Raw genomic sequence first — 21,639 nt, forward strand, 5'->3', positions numbered from 1 at the left:
AAAAAATACTCAAATTTAAAAGTCCACAGATCACAAGAGAAATCACAATCGTTGCTTGCGTTCTGATAACCTTTCTACATCTGATTTATTCACTTCAGCTCTTGGTGAGGCGCTTTTTGTTTCTCAGGGTACCCCTTTATTTCAATTTCTTGAAAAATATCGATAGAGTAAAGCGAGAAGGTGCATCCCAGATACTACAGTTTCAGTCTATGAGAATTTTTTTGCTGTTGCAGCCCAAGAGAGAGAGAAAAAAAAAAGAAATAGAAACAAACTAATTACTGGTTTCTTCTAATCACATGGTTTGGTACACACTGCTACCGCTTGCATTTCTAATCATCTAAACGCGTCTTCAATGCAGCTCAGTGGGGCTGGGGTTGCAACAGCAGTGACAGAACGCCCATTTCCCTACAGTGTCCTGTCGGAAACCTGATTCCAGCCTTCTCCGGGAAAGCACGGGCACTCAGTTTTAAAGGAGAGTGGCTTTAAGAAATCACCCAGTGACAAGGTGATGCATTCTCCAAACATCCAGGAAGCAGCCCAGCAGCGGAAGCAATCGGATAGCTCCTTAGGTCAAGTGCGCCTAGTCTCTTTTACTCCAATTCCACCTGCGCCCTCTTCGGCGTTTCTTCGTCTTTACAAGCCCAAATAGGACCATCTCCTTAGTCAACAGGAAGAACGCTTTCAGCAAGTTTCCCCTCCCAGCCAAGCCCTTGACTTCGCAGGTCACCTCCTCCTCCACCGCCCCGGTGAGCGCCGCTCGCTCCACCTCGGTCAGCAGGTGCGCTGACCCTGGAGTCCAGCGGCAGCCCCGCCCACCCTCCTCCCCACCCACTCGCAGCCGCTACCTAACTGCCTGCTCATCTCCTCCCTAATTCCTGCCGCCATTTCCCTGTATCTCTGCTGAAGCGGTGGAGTCCGAAATTTCAGAAGCAAGCAGGGCGAACAGAAGCGAACGAGAGGACACGCTTGTCGGTGTGACCACTTTTGCCGAGGTAGTTTATCAGGCGGTGCTCGAGGCAGCCTAGAAGGGCGCAGGCCCCTGAGGCCGGAGGGGGCCTGGCGGTCTGGGCTGGGCGCGCTGACGGGCTGCTTGGCCGGAAGTGCCGGGGCCGCCGTGCTGGCAGTGCCGGGCTGAGTGGGGCGCCTGGGGGGATCGCGGATGGCGCAGAGCTGGGCCGGCTTCTCGGAGGAGGAGCTGAGGAGACTGAAGCAGACGAAAGGTGACGAATGGGCGGCCCGACGTTTGTTTCCTGGGCTTGTGGAGGGCAGGGGCTGAGCGGACGGGGCTGTGGGGCTCCCCTCCTCTTTGAGGCCGGGTGGTTTTCGGAACCCACGGAAGGGAGTGGGATTGAGAGAAGGGTGTGTCCTGTAAGGAAGAGTGGCCGCACAGACCAGGGGTTGGGGAGGTTGGAGGGTTCAGGTCAAGTGCGCAGAGCATGCTGAAACTCTTGACAGTTGATAGAAGCAGGTAGGAGGGGAAGCGCTCAGGTGTCTGAATAAGCACAAAAAATGTAAAACCCACACTTGGCGTATGCCACTTCAGTTGTCCAGTTACGTTTGCACTTCTTTCTGACGCAGAAGGTGTTGGGGAGATGAGCTGTGAATCCATTGTATACTTTGTTGCTTTTCTAGTTTAGGGATAAGCTCCAATCATGTTCTTCTAATCTAGCAGTCATTCGGTGGGGTTGTACTGCTTAAAGTCGTTTCATGAACCAGGATTGCCAAGACTTGGTGGAAAGGTCTTCATGAAAAAAATGCTCCTTTGTGGTTGCAATTTCATTAAAGATCTGAATTCGTGACCCTGGCAGTGCACACTCCTTCTGGGAGAAGTTTACACCGCTCTTGATACAATGATTTAAATGCTTTATGTTGGAGAAAGATTCAGTCTTACTGTGCATTTTATTTAAGTTTTGTGAATGGCAGAAATTGGATATTTCTCAGGTTATGCGTACGCTTTTACCATAGATGTGTGATTGTCTAGAATGGACAAGTGGGAGAAGAGTAAATCTGTAATGTAAGGCCTGGTAGATTATTGGAATTGGAGTGCTTTGCAAAGCTGTATCATGGGAGTACCGGAGTGTGTGGCGAACTGACCAGGTAACCTGATGTGCTGATTCACACCCAGTTTTTCGGGTCTGACTCCAAGTTTCAGATGTCACCCTCAGCTTTAGGCATGCGGAAGTGAGCGGGTTATGGGCCTTGCCTTCACAGAGCTGGTCGTCGAGTGAGGACCAGCCAGGGGATGATTGGAGAATAGGGTGTGTAAGGGGTTGCTATGGAGCTAGCAGCAGCCTCCCTGTGCTGGGATGGAGCTTAGAAATGTTTGACGAAGGTGTGTGTTGATGGAAGCAAATAAAACAATAAAGACATTTAAGTTGTATATTTATTAGGTAGAACTCTATTTTGAAGAATCTCAGTGTGGGATTGCTAGAAAGTGATGAGAGCCTAGAGGTCTGAGCCCATGGTTTGATCGCAGGAGCTTCGAATGTGCGACGAGTCACAACTCCGTGACTGCTTTGAGGACGGAGGAACGTGTTAGCATTTTTTTTTCCATTAAGGTGTTTCAAAACGTGTATGCAAAATGGCATTTAAACTATTTTATTTTGGTGCATTTTTAAAAATGTTTGTTGATTTTTTTTCATAGTGCACGTTTTCACGAACTTTAAGGTGTTCTACCGACCTTAAAAACTTAAATAAGGCAGGAACATGAAGTGGGTTGCAGGGGAGTAAGGACAAGCTACGGCACACCAACCTGTGTGTGCATTGGGTAAAGAGGCCAAACAATATTCTTAGCAGGCGTAGAACATTGTCAAGAGCTCCAGTGCTTACTAACAAGAGAACAGGTAAGTGAGTTGTGGTTATTCACCTGGTTGGCTGCTGTGTTGCTTCTGGGAATGTATTAGTTACAGCCACATGAAATAACCAGCCATAAGTTTTCCAAGGATTCTGGGTAAAAAGAGCTGTTGCAGATGATGATATATGGTCTGATGCTGTTTACCCAAGGTCAGAAGTCAGACAGTAGGCATGCTGGGAATCTGTACAGGAGATCACAGGGGGTGAGGGAGCACTGTCAGGGCGGATGCATAGGGAACTTGGGGCGGATTGGGGTGATGGAACACATTAAGCCCAATTCAGCTGCAGTCACAAATAGTCCTGAAATATGAATGCTACAGTTTTATTTCTCACTCCAGTTTCATGGTGGCAGGTGACTGCTCTATGTAGTCACTCAGGAGGTCACCATGGCAGGAAGAAAAATGTGAAAATGGAACATTGACAATCCAGTACTTTCTCCAGGAATTGACGTGTGTCCTACTTACAGTTAACAACAGCGAGTTACATGACATGTCATTCTCCTGTGTGTTTCAAAAGGTGGAGGGTGTGTCTAACCTTGACTGTAAGTGACGCCACTGCAGTCATGTTTTATTTGTCAGTGTCGTTACTTTTTATGGCCTCTATACAGGGTGGGATCTCTACAGCGCGAAAGAGTGACACACACATCCATACGTTGTATGTATGATAGTTTTCATAATGCAGAAAAATTGCAAGCTTAAAATAAAAGCAGGATAGCCACATGCTGTTAATTTCCCACTAAAGTAAATATGGATCACAGTTGTTTATTCCTAATGCTAGTTATTTGTATCCTGTTTAATAACTTCTGGTACATGATTTTCAGATTTATAATTGTTGCCATTGTTGTGTCATAAAGTAGTCCCCGCTATAAGGTTCAAAATACTAATTTTCTTCTTTACTGAATAGGTTTTTTTTTTTATAAATATAATGTAAGGTATGGGTGATTTTTGTCTTTCTCCCATGTCCATTGGCTAAATAATCTTACCTTCTGCTGTTGATTTGTTGTGCCGTTGTCATCGTACACAATGCTTCATCCATTTGTGAGTCAAATTCTGGGGTCCCTGTTCTAATCTGTTATTGATTCATCTGCTCTTGCACCAATATCACACAGTCTTGAAGCTTGATACTACCAATGATTTCTACTGATATAGTCTGCTTTTCTTCTTTGAAAATTTCTTGCTCTTCAGCCTTTATCTTTTCATGTAAAATCTTTAATAATTTTACCAAATCTCATGAAAAACACAATAGGAATTTTGATTGAAATTGCATTGACTCTTTGGATGATTTTGAAGACTTTTGGTTTTCTCCTTTTTTTCCCCCCAAGATTTTGTTTATTTGTTTGAAAGGCAGTCAGTAAGAGAGAAAGGGGAATGAGGTCCATGTGCTGGTTCACTCCCCAGATGGCCATGGCAGTGAGGGTAGGCCAGGGCAGAGATGGAGCCAGGAATTCCATCCTAGCTGCCAAAGTGGGTGGCAGGGACCAGAGCCTTTGGACCACCTGCTACTTTAATGCATTAGCAGCAGGTGGAAAGAAGTGGAACAGCTGGGTCTTCAACTGGTGTTTTTATGGGATTGCCACGGGGCAGATGGTGACTTAGCTCACTGCCGCACAATGATGGTTTCCTTCTCTGCTGCCTTGTGAAAGTGTCGTTTTGTTTATTTAAAAATGTAGATTTATGGAGCGGGAAGGAGAAATGGAGGTAATATCTTCATGTAATAACTGTACCATTGGTGTAGTGTATGTTACCACTGACCTGGGTTGCCTTTAATATTTCTTATAATATTTAGAATTTTTCCTGTGGAAGTCTTGAATATTTTGTTAGTAATATTGAAATATTTTCTTTAGTTGTGTTTTTGCTGTTTGATATATGAAAAATATAAATAAGCCAAAAGAGAAGTTGACAAAATATTTCCTAAAAAAAAGAAAATTTGAAAACATTAGGCTCCACCACCACCGGTGTACAGAGATTTGCAGAGCAAGAGCACAGTGATGCAACATTTTACAGCCATTAAAATGTTGCAGAGTACAATATACCGGAGAGAATCGTATATGGTAGCTGCATCTTGTATATGGAGCGTGTACTTAGGAAACAAGCTTGACATTTCCTCTAAGGTTGTACTGGATGACCCTTCATTTTTTAGATGAAGGCAGACTCTTGCCTGTGTAGAAGTAGACACAAGAGGGCCCGGTGTGGTGGCCTAGCTGCTAAAGTCCTCGCATGGAATGCACTGGATTCTAATCCTGGCAGCTCCACTTCCCATCCAGTTTCCTGCTTGTGGTGGGAAAGCAGTCGAGGACAACCCAAAGCTTTGGGACCCTGCACCTGCCTGGGAGACCTGGAGGAAGTTCCTGGCTCCTGGCTCCGAATCTGCACAGCACCGGCCGTTGTGGTCACTTGGGTAGTGAATCATCGGATGGAAGATCTTCTTTGTCTTTCCTCCTCTCTGTATATCTGACTTTGTAATAAAAATAAATAAACCTTAAAAAAAAAAAATAGACAGAAGAGCAAAATCCCAGGGCAGGCCAATTCCACCTCCCAGCACAGCATCCCATATGGGTATGAGTTGACGTTCCGGCTGCTCCGTTTCTGACCCAGCTCCCTGTTTTCGCCTGGGAAAGCAGTGGAGTATCCTTTCCAATAAGGATAAATAAATAAATATTAAAAAGAAAAAATATTCCACAGAAGCATATGCCTGGAGCCAGGGTCACCAGTGGAAAAACCAGTAGACTGTAGTTAATTCTGACAGTGGACTGTCACAGAACATTCACAATGAATGACCGAATCAGAAGGACCATTGTGGGTGAATATTGGTTATATAACATTAAGTTGAAAAATGTGTGTGACACCTGTCTTACAATGGTAAAGCAAATATGTAAATTTTAGGAAGAATTTGTAGATAAAGTGTGGTCATTAGAGAAGGAAGAGAATGACCAACACATATTGGAAATGGTAATTTTCTTGAATTGATGGAGCGAGGCTTAATGCAAAGGATTTAGAGCAAAGATCACAAACTGGTGTCCTTTGGTTTACTTTTAATTCAAAAATGTGTTTGATTTTAAGGTTTCTCCCTTCTACCTTCTTTCTCATCCCTTCTTCCTTTCTTCCTTCTTCCATTCAATCTTGAACTTTCTAAGTTAATAGTGGTGATAATCATTAGTGGTATTTTCCAAACTAGCCAGTTACCCTCGTTTGGGGGTAGGGCAGTGTATCAGGTCAGCCACTGAATTGTGAACAGAATAGAAGGGTAGTGCCACTACTGCATCAGAGCAGTTAGTAGCTGTGACAAGACCGGTCCGGGTTCTTGCTGTGCCCTTTGTCATGTTGGCTGACACCAATGGTGACTGTGCAGTCAGTCTGGAGCTCTGAGAGACTCATTACCTGGGCCCCTTTGCTAATTTCACTTGATACTATTAAGAAATAAGCTGTTATTGCTGAAAACAAGTGAGATCCTAGTGTTGTTTCCACCTTACAGTAGTCCAGTTTTGCTAGTTGACACTTCCCTACTTAAAATAAAGATGTTTTATATAAAAACATAACTATTTTTTAAAAGATTTATTTATTTTTCTTGGAAAGCTAGATGTACAAAGAGGGGGAGAGACAGAGAGGAAGATCTTCTATCTGATGGTTCACTCTTCAGGCTGAGCCAGTCCGAAGCCAGGAGCTTCTTCCGGGTCTCCTACATGTGGGTGCAGGGTCTCAAAGCTGTGGGCCATCCTCGACTGCTTTCCCAGGCCACAAGCAGTGAGCTGGATGGGAAGCAGGGCTGCTGGGATTAGAACTGGTGACCATATGGGATCCCTGCATGTGCAAGGCAAGGACTTTAACCCACTACACTATAGTGCCAGGCCCAAAAATGTAACTGTTGATCATGAATAGTCACTATGTTTGCACTGACCGAAGTGTGTAAGTGACAGAGGCGATGCGTAGGACTGTCGCTGCACCCTCTGTAGTGTGCTCCTTAGTTTGCCACGGTCGTTGATTTTTACAGCCCCCGATACACAACATGTAAAACACTGTTCTCTGTTTAAGGGTCTGGATTTTGGGGGGAGCAAAAATTTTTAATTTGATCACATATTCTGTAAAGATGCAAAGTAAAAGCTGTATGAACTAAATTGCAAGGAAATTACTAATAATTCAATGAATTTGTTTGGGATGTAGGCAAATTCAGTGACATTTTCTAATTTTGTGAATAAAGATCAGTGGCCAAGAATAAGTGTGTTGTGGGATATAGGCGGATCTTTTGTTTCTGGCTAAAGTCAGCAATAGCATTTATTTTTGATAGCATTAACGTGGTTTTTTTTTTTAATGTTTTCTGTACATGTTTGTTTGATTATTGTACTTTAGAATTAAGTAGGACAGGTCATTTGAATAGTTTTGAGGTGACAAATCAGACACTAAGTGATGAACTAGTCCGACATTACTGAGAGGACGGAAGCAGATCTGAGACTGGGAGTCAAGAGCTTTGAAGACATTTAGATAATGAACTTGTGTTATGCCAAAGGGCAACACACAGAACTTAGAAAAAGAACTCATCTCCATTTCCCTTCCTAGGCATTTATAGGGAATGCTGTTTATAGGCCTTTTTAATAAAGTGTGGATGTGAGTAAATTCTCCATTTGTGACCCAAAGTAAGAGGTTAACTGGCGTTGGAAGTCTAAAAACTATAATAAAGTATATTATTTAATTGTGCTTTGGAGTATAAACTCTAGGTTATCCTTGAATTGCTTTTTTTGTGGACAACATTCAGATTAGTTTGAATGTACTTTGATTAGAGGTTGATAAGATGCTGACGGGTGCAGCTGTGGGTGCTCTGCAAGATGAAAGAAAATTATTTAGGATTAGCTAGTTTTCCTAGAAATAAGAGACTTCACTCAGCTACACTGCTGTCACAGTACCTGCCTATGTGTCATATTGCCCTAAAACCTGTTATGATTGGAGGAGATCCCACTGCAAAACTCAGCGGCCATTCTGCTTCAGGAAGAAAGGAGAATTGTACATTAAATTAAAGGTATATCATACTTCAACGCTTACGGTGTTTAGTCACAATTAGTTGATTCTTTTGATAGTTATCCAATCAGGTTGAAACAGAAACCTTGCTTTGTGTCCTAAACCCCAACTCACAGTCAAACGGCCTTCCATTGAAGATAAATAGAGATTTGGGATAGTTTCTGTTCAATGTTGACACTGTAATGTGAGAACTCTGGAAACTGTAGGAAGGTGGCTGCCTTCCGCTGGCCATCCCAGGTGGAGAAAGCGGTGGCGGAGGGAGGGAGGGAGGGAGGGAGGGGTCTCCAGAGTTATTCTCCGAGTTGGGTGTATCAGTGGTTTGTTGCCTTGGAGAAGTTGTCCTCATGTGCTGCTCACACAGCGGAATGCTCCTCTTTCCTGTTCCCTGCAGATCCGTTTGAACCACAGCGGCGTGTCCCTGTGAAGAAAAGTCGGCAGCAACTTCAGCGAGAAAAAGCTGTTTTAGAGCAAAGCCAGAAACTGGGTCTTCAAGATGGATCGGCCTTGTCACCTCCAGAGCGGCCGCTTTCTGCGCCGAAGCAGAGACCTGACACTCGCAAAGCACCTTCTCCCCTTGCTCCTCCCAGCGCTCTCACCCACACCACTCCCTTTGGCGACGGAAAACCTCCGCCTATCGAAAGCCAACCAAGGGAAACCAGACTTGAAAATTCCCATGATGGTCACCAAAATGTTGAGGTTTTACCTCCCAAACCAGATTGCAAATTGGAGAAAAAGACAGTGGAATTGTTAGTAAGTCTATATGTCCGTGAGATTCTTTTATTCTTGCTGTTTTCTTCTCCATTGAGCTTTCAGGAAATAAGATTTACTGCCTCTTTTTTTTTTTTAACATCTCTTCCGTTTTGTTTTCAAGTTTAGAAGAATGATAAATAAACTACTGGAAATTGGCTGTAACACATAAGGCTCTGTTAGGTACTTTTGAAGAATTTATTTCATTGAGTTTTCACAAGAGCCTTACAATTCATGTCTATTATTATTATTATTATTATTATTTGCTTTAGAAATAAACTATTCGGGAATCAGGGAAGATACTGTGTTCTTAAAGGCAACATACAGCTAAGAAGTGGAGAGTGAAGTTCATGTGCAAGTGCTCCAAAGCCCTGTCCTTGATGCTCCCCAGAGGCAGTTTTCCCAGGCGTGGTACTACTCTCCCCTTTGAATACGGTTGTCAGCTTCCATACTGTACCTCACTGGCCCGGTAAAAGGCACTGATAAAGAGGTCAAGCGACACAATATAGGAATTTAATTACATCAGTAGATTTAAACAATTTGTTGAGTGTATGTATATTTGAGTCTTTTAAACTTTTCATCAATATCCAGAGAACAGATTTCATGCATTCCAAACAATTCCAAGGAGACAACCACACTTCTCGGATTCCTCCCTGTAATCCCCTCTCGAATTTAGTTTTTGCAGACATAGATTTTTTTTGGTTTTTTTTGTAGACAATTTCTTTTCTTCCTACGGCTGGGGGAGGAGGGTGAGTGTGTATAGATTAGAAAGAGTCTATATGATTTAGTTTCAGCACACTTTAGAAGTTGCCCTTCTGACTTGTGAGTTCTCATGGGAGAAGTAGAGGAAAAGAAATGGCATGTGTTTCTGTATTGCCTTTTTCCAAAGTGTCATATTTTGTCTAATCCCAGATATTTTCTGAATCTACTGATCTAGATGCTGTACTATGAGGTTTTAATGTCTCTTACTACCAGAAGCTTAACGCTTAGGAAATAATTTGACAAGAAATATACAACCACATGCATTTTGAAGCCAGTGTTGAACAAGTGCATACGTCTAAATTTCTTTTAAGAGTAGTTTATCAGCAGAGCTCTGAGAACTGTGTTGAGAGGAGCTTATCAGGAGAGATGAGTTTAGCTGGACACTTTCAAACGCTGATTTTCATTATATTTGTAAGGCAGAGGGAGACAGTTTCCATTCACTGGTGCACTTCCCAGATGCCCCTTGACAGCTGTAACTGGACCAGGCTGAAGTGAGGATGAAGAATTCTAGCTACGTCTTTCCCAAGAGTGGCAAAGATACCTCAACAGTTATCTGCTGCTTTCTATGACTTGCAGAAGCTGGAAGCAGAACCAAGACTCAAACCTGGGCATTTCTGGCGTGGGTGCAGACACTCCAAGCGTGCCCCTCCTGTGTGTTTTGTTTTGTTAGATACTTGAAAGAGTATTTGCAGGATGCATATAATCAAAGCAGCCATTATGCAAAGGAGAAATTCTAAACTTTTAAGAAGGAGAAAGAAAAACCATAACCTAGAGAGTGCTCCCTTCCATGGAAGGTGCACATGGCGGAGAACAGAGAATGAAACAGTCAAGAAGAGCTTCAAAGCAGAAGTTGTCTGCTTGGTGGCTTGGCAGATCCAACACATTACCCAAGCCCTCTGAGGAAGAACAGTCCCAGTCAACATAACTGCTAGAGAAATTCCATGCTTCCATGTTGCAGATCACTGGGAGGGTGCACTGAGCTGGACCGCAAGCACCTGCTGAGGAGATGCCTGCAGTAGAGAAAATGAGAAGCCAGCAGTGCCAAGTCTGAGGTGAAAGCAGGAATGGAGAGCAAAGGACAGGAAGTGGTCACTACCTTTCAGAATAGATACTTACTAAAGTCGCTATGAGAAATAAATCACTATTACCTTGTTGGACGTCCGGCTTGTGACTGGAAAATTGTAATGTATTTCAGAATTGGATTTGGGAAGAATGTGTAATTTGAAAGCGTTGAAGGTGTTCTTTAGCATAGCTCTACTTGGCTTTAGCTCAATGTTCTAATCCATTTAGAAACTCCGAAGGGTTTGGAAAAAGTGAACAAGTGAAAGTGCATGAAGCAAACATTGCTTATTAAAGACACTGAAGGTGGTGGAACCTCTCAGTGTAGAACACTAGAAGGTATACTATGACATCAGCTATAGTCCAATTTGCTTTGATTGCCATTTTGCATGTAATACGTAACTCGCTTACACAAATGTCTTTGTACTTCTAAGAAAATGCCATAGTACCCTGGCTTTCAGTTTGTGGGTTCCTAGATTATATACATAAAATGCATTTCAAAGGTCCAATTTGTGTAAGCCTCTTCAGCTCAGAGCCTTTGTTCCTATTAGAACAAAATAATGAGCTGCAGATGGATGGATTTCTTTTAAGAGGAATTTTGAAAGAAAATGCACGTGATCTGCTTGATTAAATTTTATACTTAAGGGCCTGAGATTGCAAGGTGAGGGATGGTGTGGCTGTCTTTTTAATGAATTCATTATTGTACTTCTTTTGCTGCCTAGGCAAGAAAAATCTCGTTGGGAAGTCCTCCAAGAAGAACAACGGCTAATGGAAGAGAAAAATAAACGTAAGAAAGCTCTGTTGGCTAAAGCTATTGCAGAAAGGTGAGGCACTCGAGGCAGGAGATGTCTGTAACCTGCGATCAATTCTGTCATGTCACCTGTTCATTTTCTAACAGGCTGATGTCTCTACGACCATTATGTGGAAGGCTAACTAAGCAAGTTATTATGCTTTAGCAGTAATACTGAAATTCTAATATTCATTTACTAAGGGGTACTTTTAAAGCATAGATCATACTGAATTTACACACACATTATTGCCAGTAAGAATTAAACATTGGGGTTAGCATTGCAGCTAAAGTTCCATGATGGCATCATCCCATATGGGTGTTGGTTGATGTCACGGCTGTTGCACTTTCACTCCAGCTGTTTGCTAATGTCCAGAACAGAGCAAGAAATGATGGCCTGCATGTTCTATGTAGGAGACCTGGATGAAGCTAACGGCTCCTGGTTCAGCCTGGACGTTGAAGACATTGGGGGATGAATGAGCTGATGGCAATTTCATTCTCTCTCTCTTTTCTGCAACTCCTGACTTTCAGATAAATAAAATACTCTTCAAAGCAACAACAAAAACCCTTAAGAATCATTTTCAGTGTTTTCAGTTTTAACTGTCTGCACATTCAGAAAGAAAGCAATAAACAGCTATCAATATATGTACATTAGCCACAAATACAGGTTTTAATTTAACTGGCCTTGGAGATCTGTTGTTAGAGGAGTAAGGTTATGCGTTATATGTGACTTACACCGTCAAAAATCTAATTCTGTTTTCTGTGGATATTTTTCTTATGTAATTTATCCTGCCTCCATTAATAGAAGATGCATAATATAGTTAAACTTTTCTTAATGACTTACAGTTATAAGCTTGGGAATCCTGAGTTTTTGCTTCATCCCTCAATGTGAGGATTGTCAGTAGTCCCTTCTCATTTACTGTGTTCTGCCAGCCTGGATCACCAACACTTAGATGTAGGACACTCTTCACCCACTCACCACCCCTTGGTTTGTAGTTTCTTATCTCCTGTGACCTTAGAAATTTAAACTTAGTTAATAAAGAAATGGTTGAGAGTAGTGAAAACTCTATGCAGGTAAATACTCAATGGTGTTTTCTTTTTAGACCAGCATAAAAGTTTGGCAGAACTGTTCTTTGAGATAGACGTATGTGTAGCTGCAGTGGAAAAGGTAGAGAAAGGTAGATGGATGTAAAAGTAATTCAGAATTATCTGCCAAAGGAATGTATGTATTTCAAGGGGAAAAAAAAAAAGTGATGCTTTCTTTTTTTTTTTTTCCTCCCAGAAGTGGTTATTAAAAAACATTATAGTAGTGTTTGATTTGGAAAAAATTGGGAGGCTGTTTACTGAGGATTTTATATATAAAAAAAATGTGCAGACTCAGTACTTCTTAACTAGGTGCCTTTGACCTACGACAGAAAGCATCACCATGGACAGAAATGTAAGGAAATTAATGATTGGCTTGTTAAAGAGGTAGGAAGTGAAGTGCTTCAGTGAAAGAATTATATTGGTAAGGAACTTTTGTTGATAGAAAGGATGAAAGCATAATGGAGTAGAAGCCAGGAGAGTGTTAAGAAGCAGTATAGTGGTTTCATGTGGAAAGTTTTGTTCTCCCTTGAGAATGTGTGTGGAATTTTGAAATAACTGAAATCCTGATTAAAAGTTCACTCTTGTATTTCCTTAACCTCTCTCTTTAAATGTGTATTGTACTTGGCAGTTGTGAGGGCTTGGGAGTTGATGAGATTGGCCGTGCCTTGAAACAGAGACAACAGTGTTGTGGTTTTGAGCTTCAGTAAAGAGTTTTAAGACCTCTACTTTTGTTTTGAGAAAAGAGTAACAGCAATAAATGTTTGGGAAAACGGGTTCCAAAGAAGCCAAGTGGAAGTTTCAGTTGTATAAAGAAATGTTTAACATAGGTATCTGTTTTTTAAGATTTGTTTATTTGAAGGGTAGAGTTACAGAGAGAAGAACAGAGCTAGAGGGAGATCTCCCATCTACTGGTTCGCCCCTTAAGCAGCCTCAACAGCAGAGTGGGGGTGAGTGAAGCCAGGAGTCGGGGACTTCATTCTGGTTTCCCATGTGCCCCAGGTACTTGGCCAGTCAGTCCAATGCTGCTTTCCCGGGTACATTACTAGATGTGGAGCGGAAGTCAAGCCTATGTGATGTTACCATAGCAGTTGACAGCTTAGCCCTCTGAACCACAGTGTAGACCCTTGTTATCAGTTCTTGAGTGCTTACAACATCAGAATGAAAATAGGCTTAGTAAGAAGAGGAATTTAAGATTACCTCTTCGGGAAACTTTGCTGAATGTGCCAATATAAAGGGAACTGAGACGTATTTCTTCTAGAGTTTGTTCTAACATTGAATGATGAACGCACACAAGTGAACTGTGGGAAATTTCTTCGTTCTTTCTGTCTTGTTTGTGAAAATTATAGGTGCTAATAGAAAATTGGACAAAATACAGGGGAGATGCTCGGATGCATTATTAGAGATACAGCAGAATGTTATCAGCTTTTTGTGTAGTTTTTCTGGCTTATCTAATTTTCCACAGTTCGTAAATACACAGTGTCTTACCCTTTCTCTTCCATGATCTGTGGCTACATGATTTTGACATGTTTTTGATTTTTATCCCTGCACATTCCTGATTTTCTAGATCTAAAAGAACTCAGGCAGAGACCGTGAAACTGAAGCGGATCCAGAAGGAGTTACAGGCATTAGATGACATGGTCTCCTCTGACATTGGAATCCTCAGGAACCGGATTGACCAGGCCAGCCTCGACTACTCCTATGCCCGGTGAGTTGAGAAAATTCCATTCAAAACCAGGAATCTGATGGCTAGCTGGGCCAATAGCTTTGCTGTATATCAGCGCCTACGCCTCCGAACCAGCCTCTTTGGTGCAAGGCCTGTTTCTCTTTGGTTCCAATTCAGATCTCTTCTTCTGTGCAGCCTCCCTTAACTCTACCAGCTAACCTTGTCCATATGTCTGTTATAGTAGTCCTTGCATTATATTTTAGCCCCTGTTGGTAATCCATCAGAAATTGGATGTTTTGGACTTTTTTCTTTAATCTCTCAGAATTTATCAGAGTAAATGTCTGAGGGACTTAACCTCTAAAAGCATATTATTCTTATCACCAAATGTGTGCTGTTTCCATTAAACTTTTGTGTTATTTGAGATGGTTTTTATTAGATTGGAGTCAAGTTTTTTCTTTAGTTTTCATCATAGTGAAAATATTTAGCTTTTTTAAAAAATTTTTTTATTTATCTTAGATCTAGGTTAATTTTTTTAAAGTTTAAATTTTAAAAGTATCTCTTAAAAACTTGTGGATTCCTTTTGTCTGTTTTTTGCATCTCAGACATACTGTGTACAAAATAGTGTGATATCCCATGTTTCCTTGGTTTCAACCACTAACATTTTTCTCAAAGAGGGAAAAAATTCATGGAGTGTTTTTAAATGAAGTAACACATGTAAAGAATTACATGGACTTTGCGAACAGATAAAAGGGCAAAACTCTGTCCTATTTCAGGGGTTTTGGTCCCCTCAACATTGCTTTAATCATCCGGGTTTGTCTTTTTTTCACAAGGGAATGCTGTGTTAATAACTCAGTTTTGCATCTTTCTCTGTAACACTAGAAATCAATGAGAATGCCTCATTAGTCCAGGGTAAACCACAACATCAGAATGTTTATATAACAATTTAATAAAGAGGAAATTCTTGATTGTGGTTTGTAATTCACTGTTTAGCGTTTGAGAAAGAGGCTGTGGTTGTCCTTGTGACTGTTGGAATTGTTGTGTGACCATATGCTATCAGACTTAATGAGTTGCGTTTATTAATTAACAGCCTAAACTAGTGCCTTCAGTAGCTGATCAACAGAAGTCCCAGACTTTTATTAATAAGGCCATTGAGGAGGTAACCAAGATATTAAGGCTAAAGTAAGCTTTGATTTTTTAGAACTTTTATTCTCTATAACTTAAGTTAGCCAGAGGAGCATTTTTATGCCTTGCTAGCCTTTTACATGGCTAGATCGTACTACAAGATTCAGTGCTGGGTACTAACAGAAATATAATCTTACTAATGTTTTTTTCATAGTAGAAACTGGAGAAGGATTTTTTTTAAAGTTCTATTTTATCTACTTGAGAGGTGGAGTTACACTGAGAGGAAGAGAGAGAGAAACTTTCCATCACTATTTTGTCACATAAAGTAATAATATACAGGTTCTGGTAATTGGAAACTGGATATCTTCAGAAGGCTGTTTTAAGCCTTCTGTAACATTCCTTTTGATTACACAACAGCAGCAAACTGTCTTCCTCTGATTTTTTTTTTTTTTTTTACTTTGTCTATAGACAAAAAATGAAGAAGCTACTACTTCTCAACTGTATTCAGTGAAAACTAAGAAGAAGTAATGAAGCTATTTCCAGGGGTTTTTTAGAACTTAAAAATAAAGTTATTTTATGTGAAAGGCAAGAATTGCACAGCAAGAGAGATTGTGTGTCTTTGGTTTACTCGCCCGCAGCAGCTAGGTTGGGCCAGGCCGAAGCCGGGAGGCCCAGAGCCCGACTGGACCTCACAGATGGCAGAACCCCAAGTGGTTGCTGAACCGTTATTTGCTGCCTTTGCAGGCCGCAGGGCAGGACGCTGGTTCAGAAGTGGGCTAGCTGGTGCTGGACCCTGCACGCTAATAAGAGAAACAGTCACCCAGAGAGCATCTTAACCCCCCAGCACCACAAAATCTGCCCCTTTTGTACCTGCTTGAGCGGTTGTGGTACCTTAACACAGAAGAGAAAGTAAATGTATCCTTTTCTATTTTCTTGTTGTTTCGGCTTTTTAAGCCCAAAGGGGAATGATTAAATGAATAATCATGAAATAACTCTTAAGGTGATGAGATGGCAAAATATCTGAAAATATAAGAGAAGTAAGATATGTGTTATCCTCTGATGGATTTTGGGTAAATAAAAGTATCCGTTTAACACATCTAAACTAGTTATAAAATAAAATTCATAATATATATGTATATATTTAAATGTATTAATATTTTTATTGGAAAGTCAGATATACAGAGAGGAGCAGAGACAGAGAGAAAGATCTTCCATCTGATGATTCACTCCCCAAGTGACCACAATGGCCGGTGCTGTGCCGATCTGGAGCCAGGACCCAGGAGCCTCCTCCTGGTCTCCCATGTGGGTGCAGGGTCCCAAGGCCTTGGGCCGTCCTCGACTGCTTTCCCAGGCCACAAGCAGCGAGCTGGATGGGACACGGGGCTGCTGGGACTAGCATCGGTGCCTATATGGGATCCCAGTGTGTTCAAGGAAAGTATTTTAGCCACTAGGCCACCATACCAGGCCCCAAATTCATTGTATTTTTTTAAAAAGTAAATTTTCTCTTTGAATTTTGAAACTTCTTTTTTTTTTTTTTTTGAAAGATTTTATTGTTATTGGAAAGCCGGATATACAGAGAGGAGGAGAGACAGAGAGGAAGATCTTCCATCCGATGTTTCACTCCCCAAGTGAGCTGCAACGGGCCGGTACGCACCAATCCGATGCCGGGACCAGGAACCTCTTCCGGGTCTCCCACGCGGGTGCAGGGTCCCAAAGCTTTGGGCCGTCCTCGACTGCTTTCCCAGGCCATAAGCAGGGAGCTGTATAGGAAGGGGAGCTTCTGGGATTAGAACCGGCACCCATTTGGGATCCCGGGGCTTTCAAGGTGAGAACTTTAGCCGCTAGGCCACACCGCCGGGCCCGAATTTTGAAACTTCTAACAAGGGATAAAACTCCTGATTTGTTAATCTGTACAAATAGAACTGCTGAGAAAGGGAACTGAAAGTGGATCCACAGAACCTTATGGTATTTTGAGGGTTAAGATTTAGTCTTTTAAAAAATTGTGGGTTACCACCCAGGAGACATTTTTTTCTAAAATCCTTGAAATAACATTCATTAAATCTTTCAGTGTCCAGTTCTCTAATGGCATTTCCAGCGCTGTGTGTCTGTGTTGTGTGTGATGCGCTTATTCTGCTGTAGAGTATTCTGACTGCTTCACTGTTATCCACCTGTGCCCAGATGCTGTTTGTAAAACCCATCTTTACGGGTAAACGTAAATCTCTCTGCACGAGAATGGATGTGCATGTTTCTGGCCAGAAGGACTTTAAATAAATAAACAAAATACAAAAGTCTTCAGTGATTTATCCAGGATGAAAGATGAATGCAAACCGAGGGACCTATATTTGCAAATGTTAATTTCAATACAGTGTTCTCGGGCCCAGTCTGTAAATGTCTGTTGACTGGCTGAGAGAGAGCAGCCTTACACAGGAGGAGGATTTATATTGCCAGCGATCTTGGCTTGATGCGAGAATATCCATGAGCAGGATATTGTATAAATTATGTGAATACAGGATTCAGGTAGCCTACAGAGTTCCTTTAGAATGATTCCTTGAACATAGTCATTGAAAATCTGACTAGTCTTATTATATTACTAAGTCACCGTGCAAACTGAAATACTGTCAGTGAACATTGTGAAAGTTTTTAAGTTTTCAAGTTTCCAGCAGCATACTGTTATACTTAATAGAACAGCAGTACGTTTTTTTTTCCCCCAGTACTCAATAGAGGAGTTTGTTTCTTGAGTACCTCAGAGGCAGTGGGCTGCGTGCCTGCCCAGTGGTACTGTTCAATACTTAACACCCCTGTGATGTGTTGTTATCCTCACGGGTGTGTAGATAGGCCATGTAAACCGCTGAAATTAAGTACCCAGGGTCACTTCACAAGAGGTTTCAGTTATTGCGTTCCTGCCACCGTATCCATAGAAACCTAACTGTTTTGTGCTCATGATGCTGGCCCGGGGCACACCTGATTGGAACAGAGATGTCCTACTGATTCCAGGACGTTGAGTCCGGGAGCTAAGCTCTGTTAAACTGAGATGAGCCAGGCCAATGCAGGTTCTGCTTCTGGAATTGAGAGCTGAATCATTGAGTGGGGTGAGTTGGAGTTACAGCCTACAGCTGGTGGCCATATTGGGCTGTGGGTAGAATGGCAAGCTCAATTGAGAAAAACCATTTGACTTTTTAAAGCACTGAAGAAAAGAGCCTTGTGAAATTGTCCCATACAGTAAAACCTGAGCTAGCTTACCCCAGATGCCTGTTCTTTGCATCTAAGAAAACGTATGACCAAAACAAGTGCATGCAGGAAATGATGGAGGAACATTCTGAACCCTGAGTTCTCTAAAATCAGAAAGTTTATTGGGGGCTGGGAGAAGTGGCATCAGTGTGGCACAGTGGTTAAGCTGCTACCTGCAGTGCTGGCACCGCTTCTGGGTGGCAGTTTACATCAGAACGTCACTTCTGATGCAGCTTCCTGCTCTAATGTGCCTGGGAAAGCAATGGAAGATGGCCCCTTTCCTTGGGCCCGTTCATCCTCCTAGGGGCTCAGATGAAGCTCCTGGCTCCTGGCTTCATGCTGGCCCAGCTCCAGCCATTGCAGCGTTTTGGGGAGTGCGCCAATGGACGGCAGATTCTCTCCCTCTGTCTGTAATTCCTTTGAAATAAATAAAAATAAATCTTGGAAAGGAGTTCAATCTTTTTAACTGTTTCCTTCTAAGACAGATAATCTTATATTAAGAATATCCCAGGTTTTTTGTTGGGTTTGTTTTGTTTTTACTGCTGTAACTCTCACACAAGAAAGGAGCTACACTGAATTGATGCAGACAGTTGTACCAGGCAAGAAGCTTGGTCATAGCAAGTGTCATTGGGGATTAAGTTAAAGAACTTATTTGGCAGATGGGACCAACCTCTTGTAACAGGAAGAATTAACACCCCATTTTTTTCTTGCTGCAGAAACAAAAGCAACAGCAGGGAAAAAGCAAAAAAAAAAATTGAGCAAAGATACTGATTTTTTTGTGTGCCAACCAAGAGCAAAAGCCAAAAAGGAAGAGTGACTTCTTCAGTAGAATTACCCTTTTTTTTTTAAAACCAAACTGGTGTTACTTATCAATACAGATGATGTGTAAATGCATGACATTTTTTAATGCAAGTTTAGCATTAGTCTGTTGCTGAGTAGTGAGGGAATGTTCTGAACCGAGGAGTTCTCAGCTGAGAGCGCTGTAACACCTTGCCAGACACTTAGCCACATCTGGAGGTGTGTTTTCATCCTCGTAGCTGGAGGATGGCACTTGCAGCTGGCGAGGAAAAGGCAGTGAGCCTGCTAGTGTCCTGCAGTCAACAGGACTTGTCTCTGCAATATTGTGTGACTCCGATTGTCAACAAAACTACATGGATCCCCAAGTTTCCTTTTCTATTTAACATTTTTTCTAATTCATTTTTCTAATCAGTTCCCAGGGGACCACATTTTCTGCTTTCTCCATTTTGTTTTACCTTTATAAATTCGATGAATTGTATGGTGGGAGCTACCCGACGCTGGTCCATCAGAACACAGTGTATTCATCTCTTCCCAGTTCTGCTCTCTGCGCTGTTCTGTTTCTAGGTTGAAATTGACCAGGTGCTAGTGTTTCTATCATAGATGCTGGAAAATGCTGTGAATTAGAGCTTTTAGGGCTGCATTGTGGCCTAGTGGGTTAACCTGCTGCCTGTGATGCTGGCATCCCATAGGAGCACTGGTTTAGGTACCCTCTGCTTCATTTCTCTTCCAGCTCCCTGATGATACAGCTAAAACGCTAGCAGAAGATGGTCCAAGTGGCCAGGCCCCTGCCCCCACATGGGAGAGCCAGATGAAACTACTGGCTCCTGCCTTTGTCCCTTTCTGTCTGCTTTTCAAATACATAAGTAAATCTTGAAAAAAATCAAAGTCAAGGCTGTCCCCCCTCCTGAAGCAAACACAGGTGAGAATTCAGACATTTAGCCTGCGTTCAGTCAAGCACAGCTTTGGACGGAAGAAATAAGTGTGGAATAATTTTGAAATCAGGTGACTATGGATTCAGCAGCCGTAATCTTGTTTAGGTTGTAGATGAGTATTTTCAGTTTTAAGGTTCATAGCTTCTTCATGCATTTCCTTCCCAATGTTAGCGTTGTGTGATGATTTGTAGACCCCACTTCACATATTCTCGATGGAAAACCAGTGGGTCCATTTTTGCCTCTCTCTTTGCAGGAAGCGTTTTGACAGGGCTGAGGCAGAGTACATCACAGCAAAGCTGGATTTACAGCGCAAGACGGAGCTCAAAGAGCAACTCACCGAGCATCTCTGCACGATCATACAGCAGAATGAGCTTCGGAAGGCCAAGAAGCTGGAGGAGTTGATGCAGCAGCTGGACGTGCACGCTGATGAGGAAGCACTGGAGCTTGAGGTGGAAGTGGAAAAGATGCTTCAGGAACAAGAAATGGAAGCAAGGAGACAAGTGGCTCATCTGGAGAGGCCACTTCCCCCTGCTGGGGAGAGTCTGACTGTAGGACTTACGGATGAGAACACGAAACCTCAAGAACAAGGTGCTTCCCCAAAGATACGTGACCAGTGTGAAAGTTCCAGTAGCATTCCCGTTAGAGCAGGCTATCCAGAACAAAAAGCTAATCACATTTCCACTGTTGGGACCACGTGAAGTACCAGAGTTGTTTTTTAAGTTCATATGGATATCTATAAAGTGTGCTTCCTCGAAGAGATTTTTACCCTGTACCTCTGCTAAATGACTGGTTAAAACTGTTCATTTTTGAATTCATGATTGCTGTTAGTAGGTTAACTTGTTTGAGAATTCTGGTCCCAAATTATGATAAATTTATATCAAAGAATATGTCCAATACCTTCAGAATTCCTTTTCTCCTTATTACTAGGTGAAAAAAAAAAAAAGATGTTGTTTAAAAGGACCAGTGAAAACTGACATGATTAGAGTGTTTTTAGACCAAGTAAATATAGAAAGGCAGGTTGAAAAATGATACCTAAAACCCAGTCAAATGCATATTCCTTTTCCTGGGAAAAGTGTTGACAATGGAAGTCATATTTTGTGTAATCAGTAAGCAGATAGAAAAGTTACTTTGTGAAAAGAGATGCTGGGGGGCGGGAAATGTCACAAATTGGATTGCTGGAGTTGCAAAGCACAACCTAAAGAGTGCAGCTTGGGTAAAGAACCAGACAACTTAAGACAATGTAACTTGTGTTCAATTTGCCTTTGCATGGTTTTATTTTACAGCCAAATATTCGGTTAATTGATACACGGACACACATGCATGTGAACACACTAGGTGTAATTGTACTGTTTAACATACTGCCTTGTTTTTAGATAATGCGTTTATTAAACACCGAAAGGTTTCTCAAGGCAGAAAATGGTTTAGAAATTCTTATTGCTACTTCTTATTCAAAAGCATCAGTGTATTTTCTTTCTGAAGTTATGTGTGAATATGTGTTCTACAAGTAGGACAGAAATGATAAATTGTCTTGTTGTAAAGCAACATATGAAATGATGCTTGCTTTCTTTCTGTTGTAATGTTTTGTTAGTTATGTAA

General features: G+C 41.8%; 1 protein-coding gene across 1 annotated transcript; it reads left to right on the forward strand.

Moving 5' to 3' along the window:
* Positions 1–1,155: 1,155 nt before the first annotated feature.
* GORAB (golgin, RAB6 interacting) lies at positions 1,156–20,973 on the forward strand. The gene is made up of 5 exons (XM_004599181.3): positions 1,156–1,220; positions 8,251–8,605; positions 11,150–11,251; positions 13,865–14,005; positions 20,297–20,973. Exons 1-5 carry the CDS (start codon positions 1,160–1,162, stop codon positions 20,739–20,741), a joined length of 1,104 nt encoding a protein of 367 aa, XP_004599238.2. The 5' UTR covers positions 1,156–1,159; the 3' UTR covers positions 20,742–20,973.
* Positions 20,974–21,639: the final 666 nt, after the last annotated feature.

Source organism: Ochotona princeps, chromosome 2 (genome assembly GCF_030435755.1).
Source record: "Ochotona princeps isolate mOchPri1 chromosome 2, mOchPri1.hap1, whole genome shotgun sequence".
NCBI classification, from domain to species: Eukaryota; Metazoa; Chordata; class Mammalia; order Lagomorpha; family Ochotonidae; genus Ochotona; species Ochotona princeps.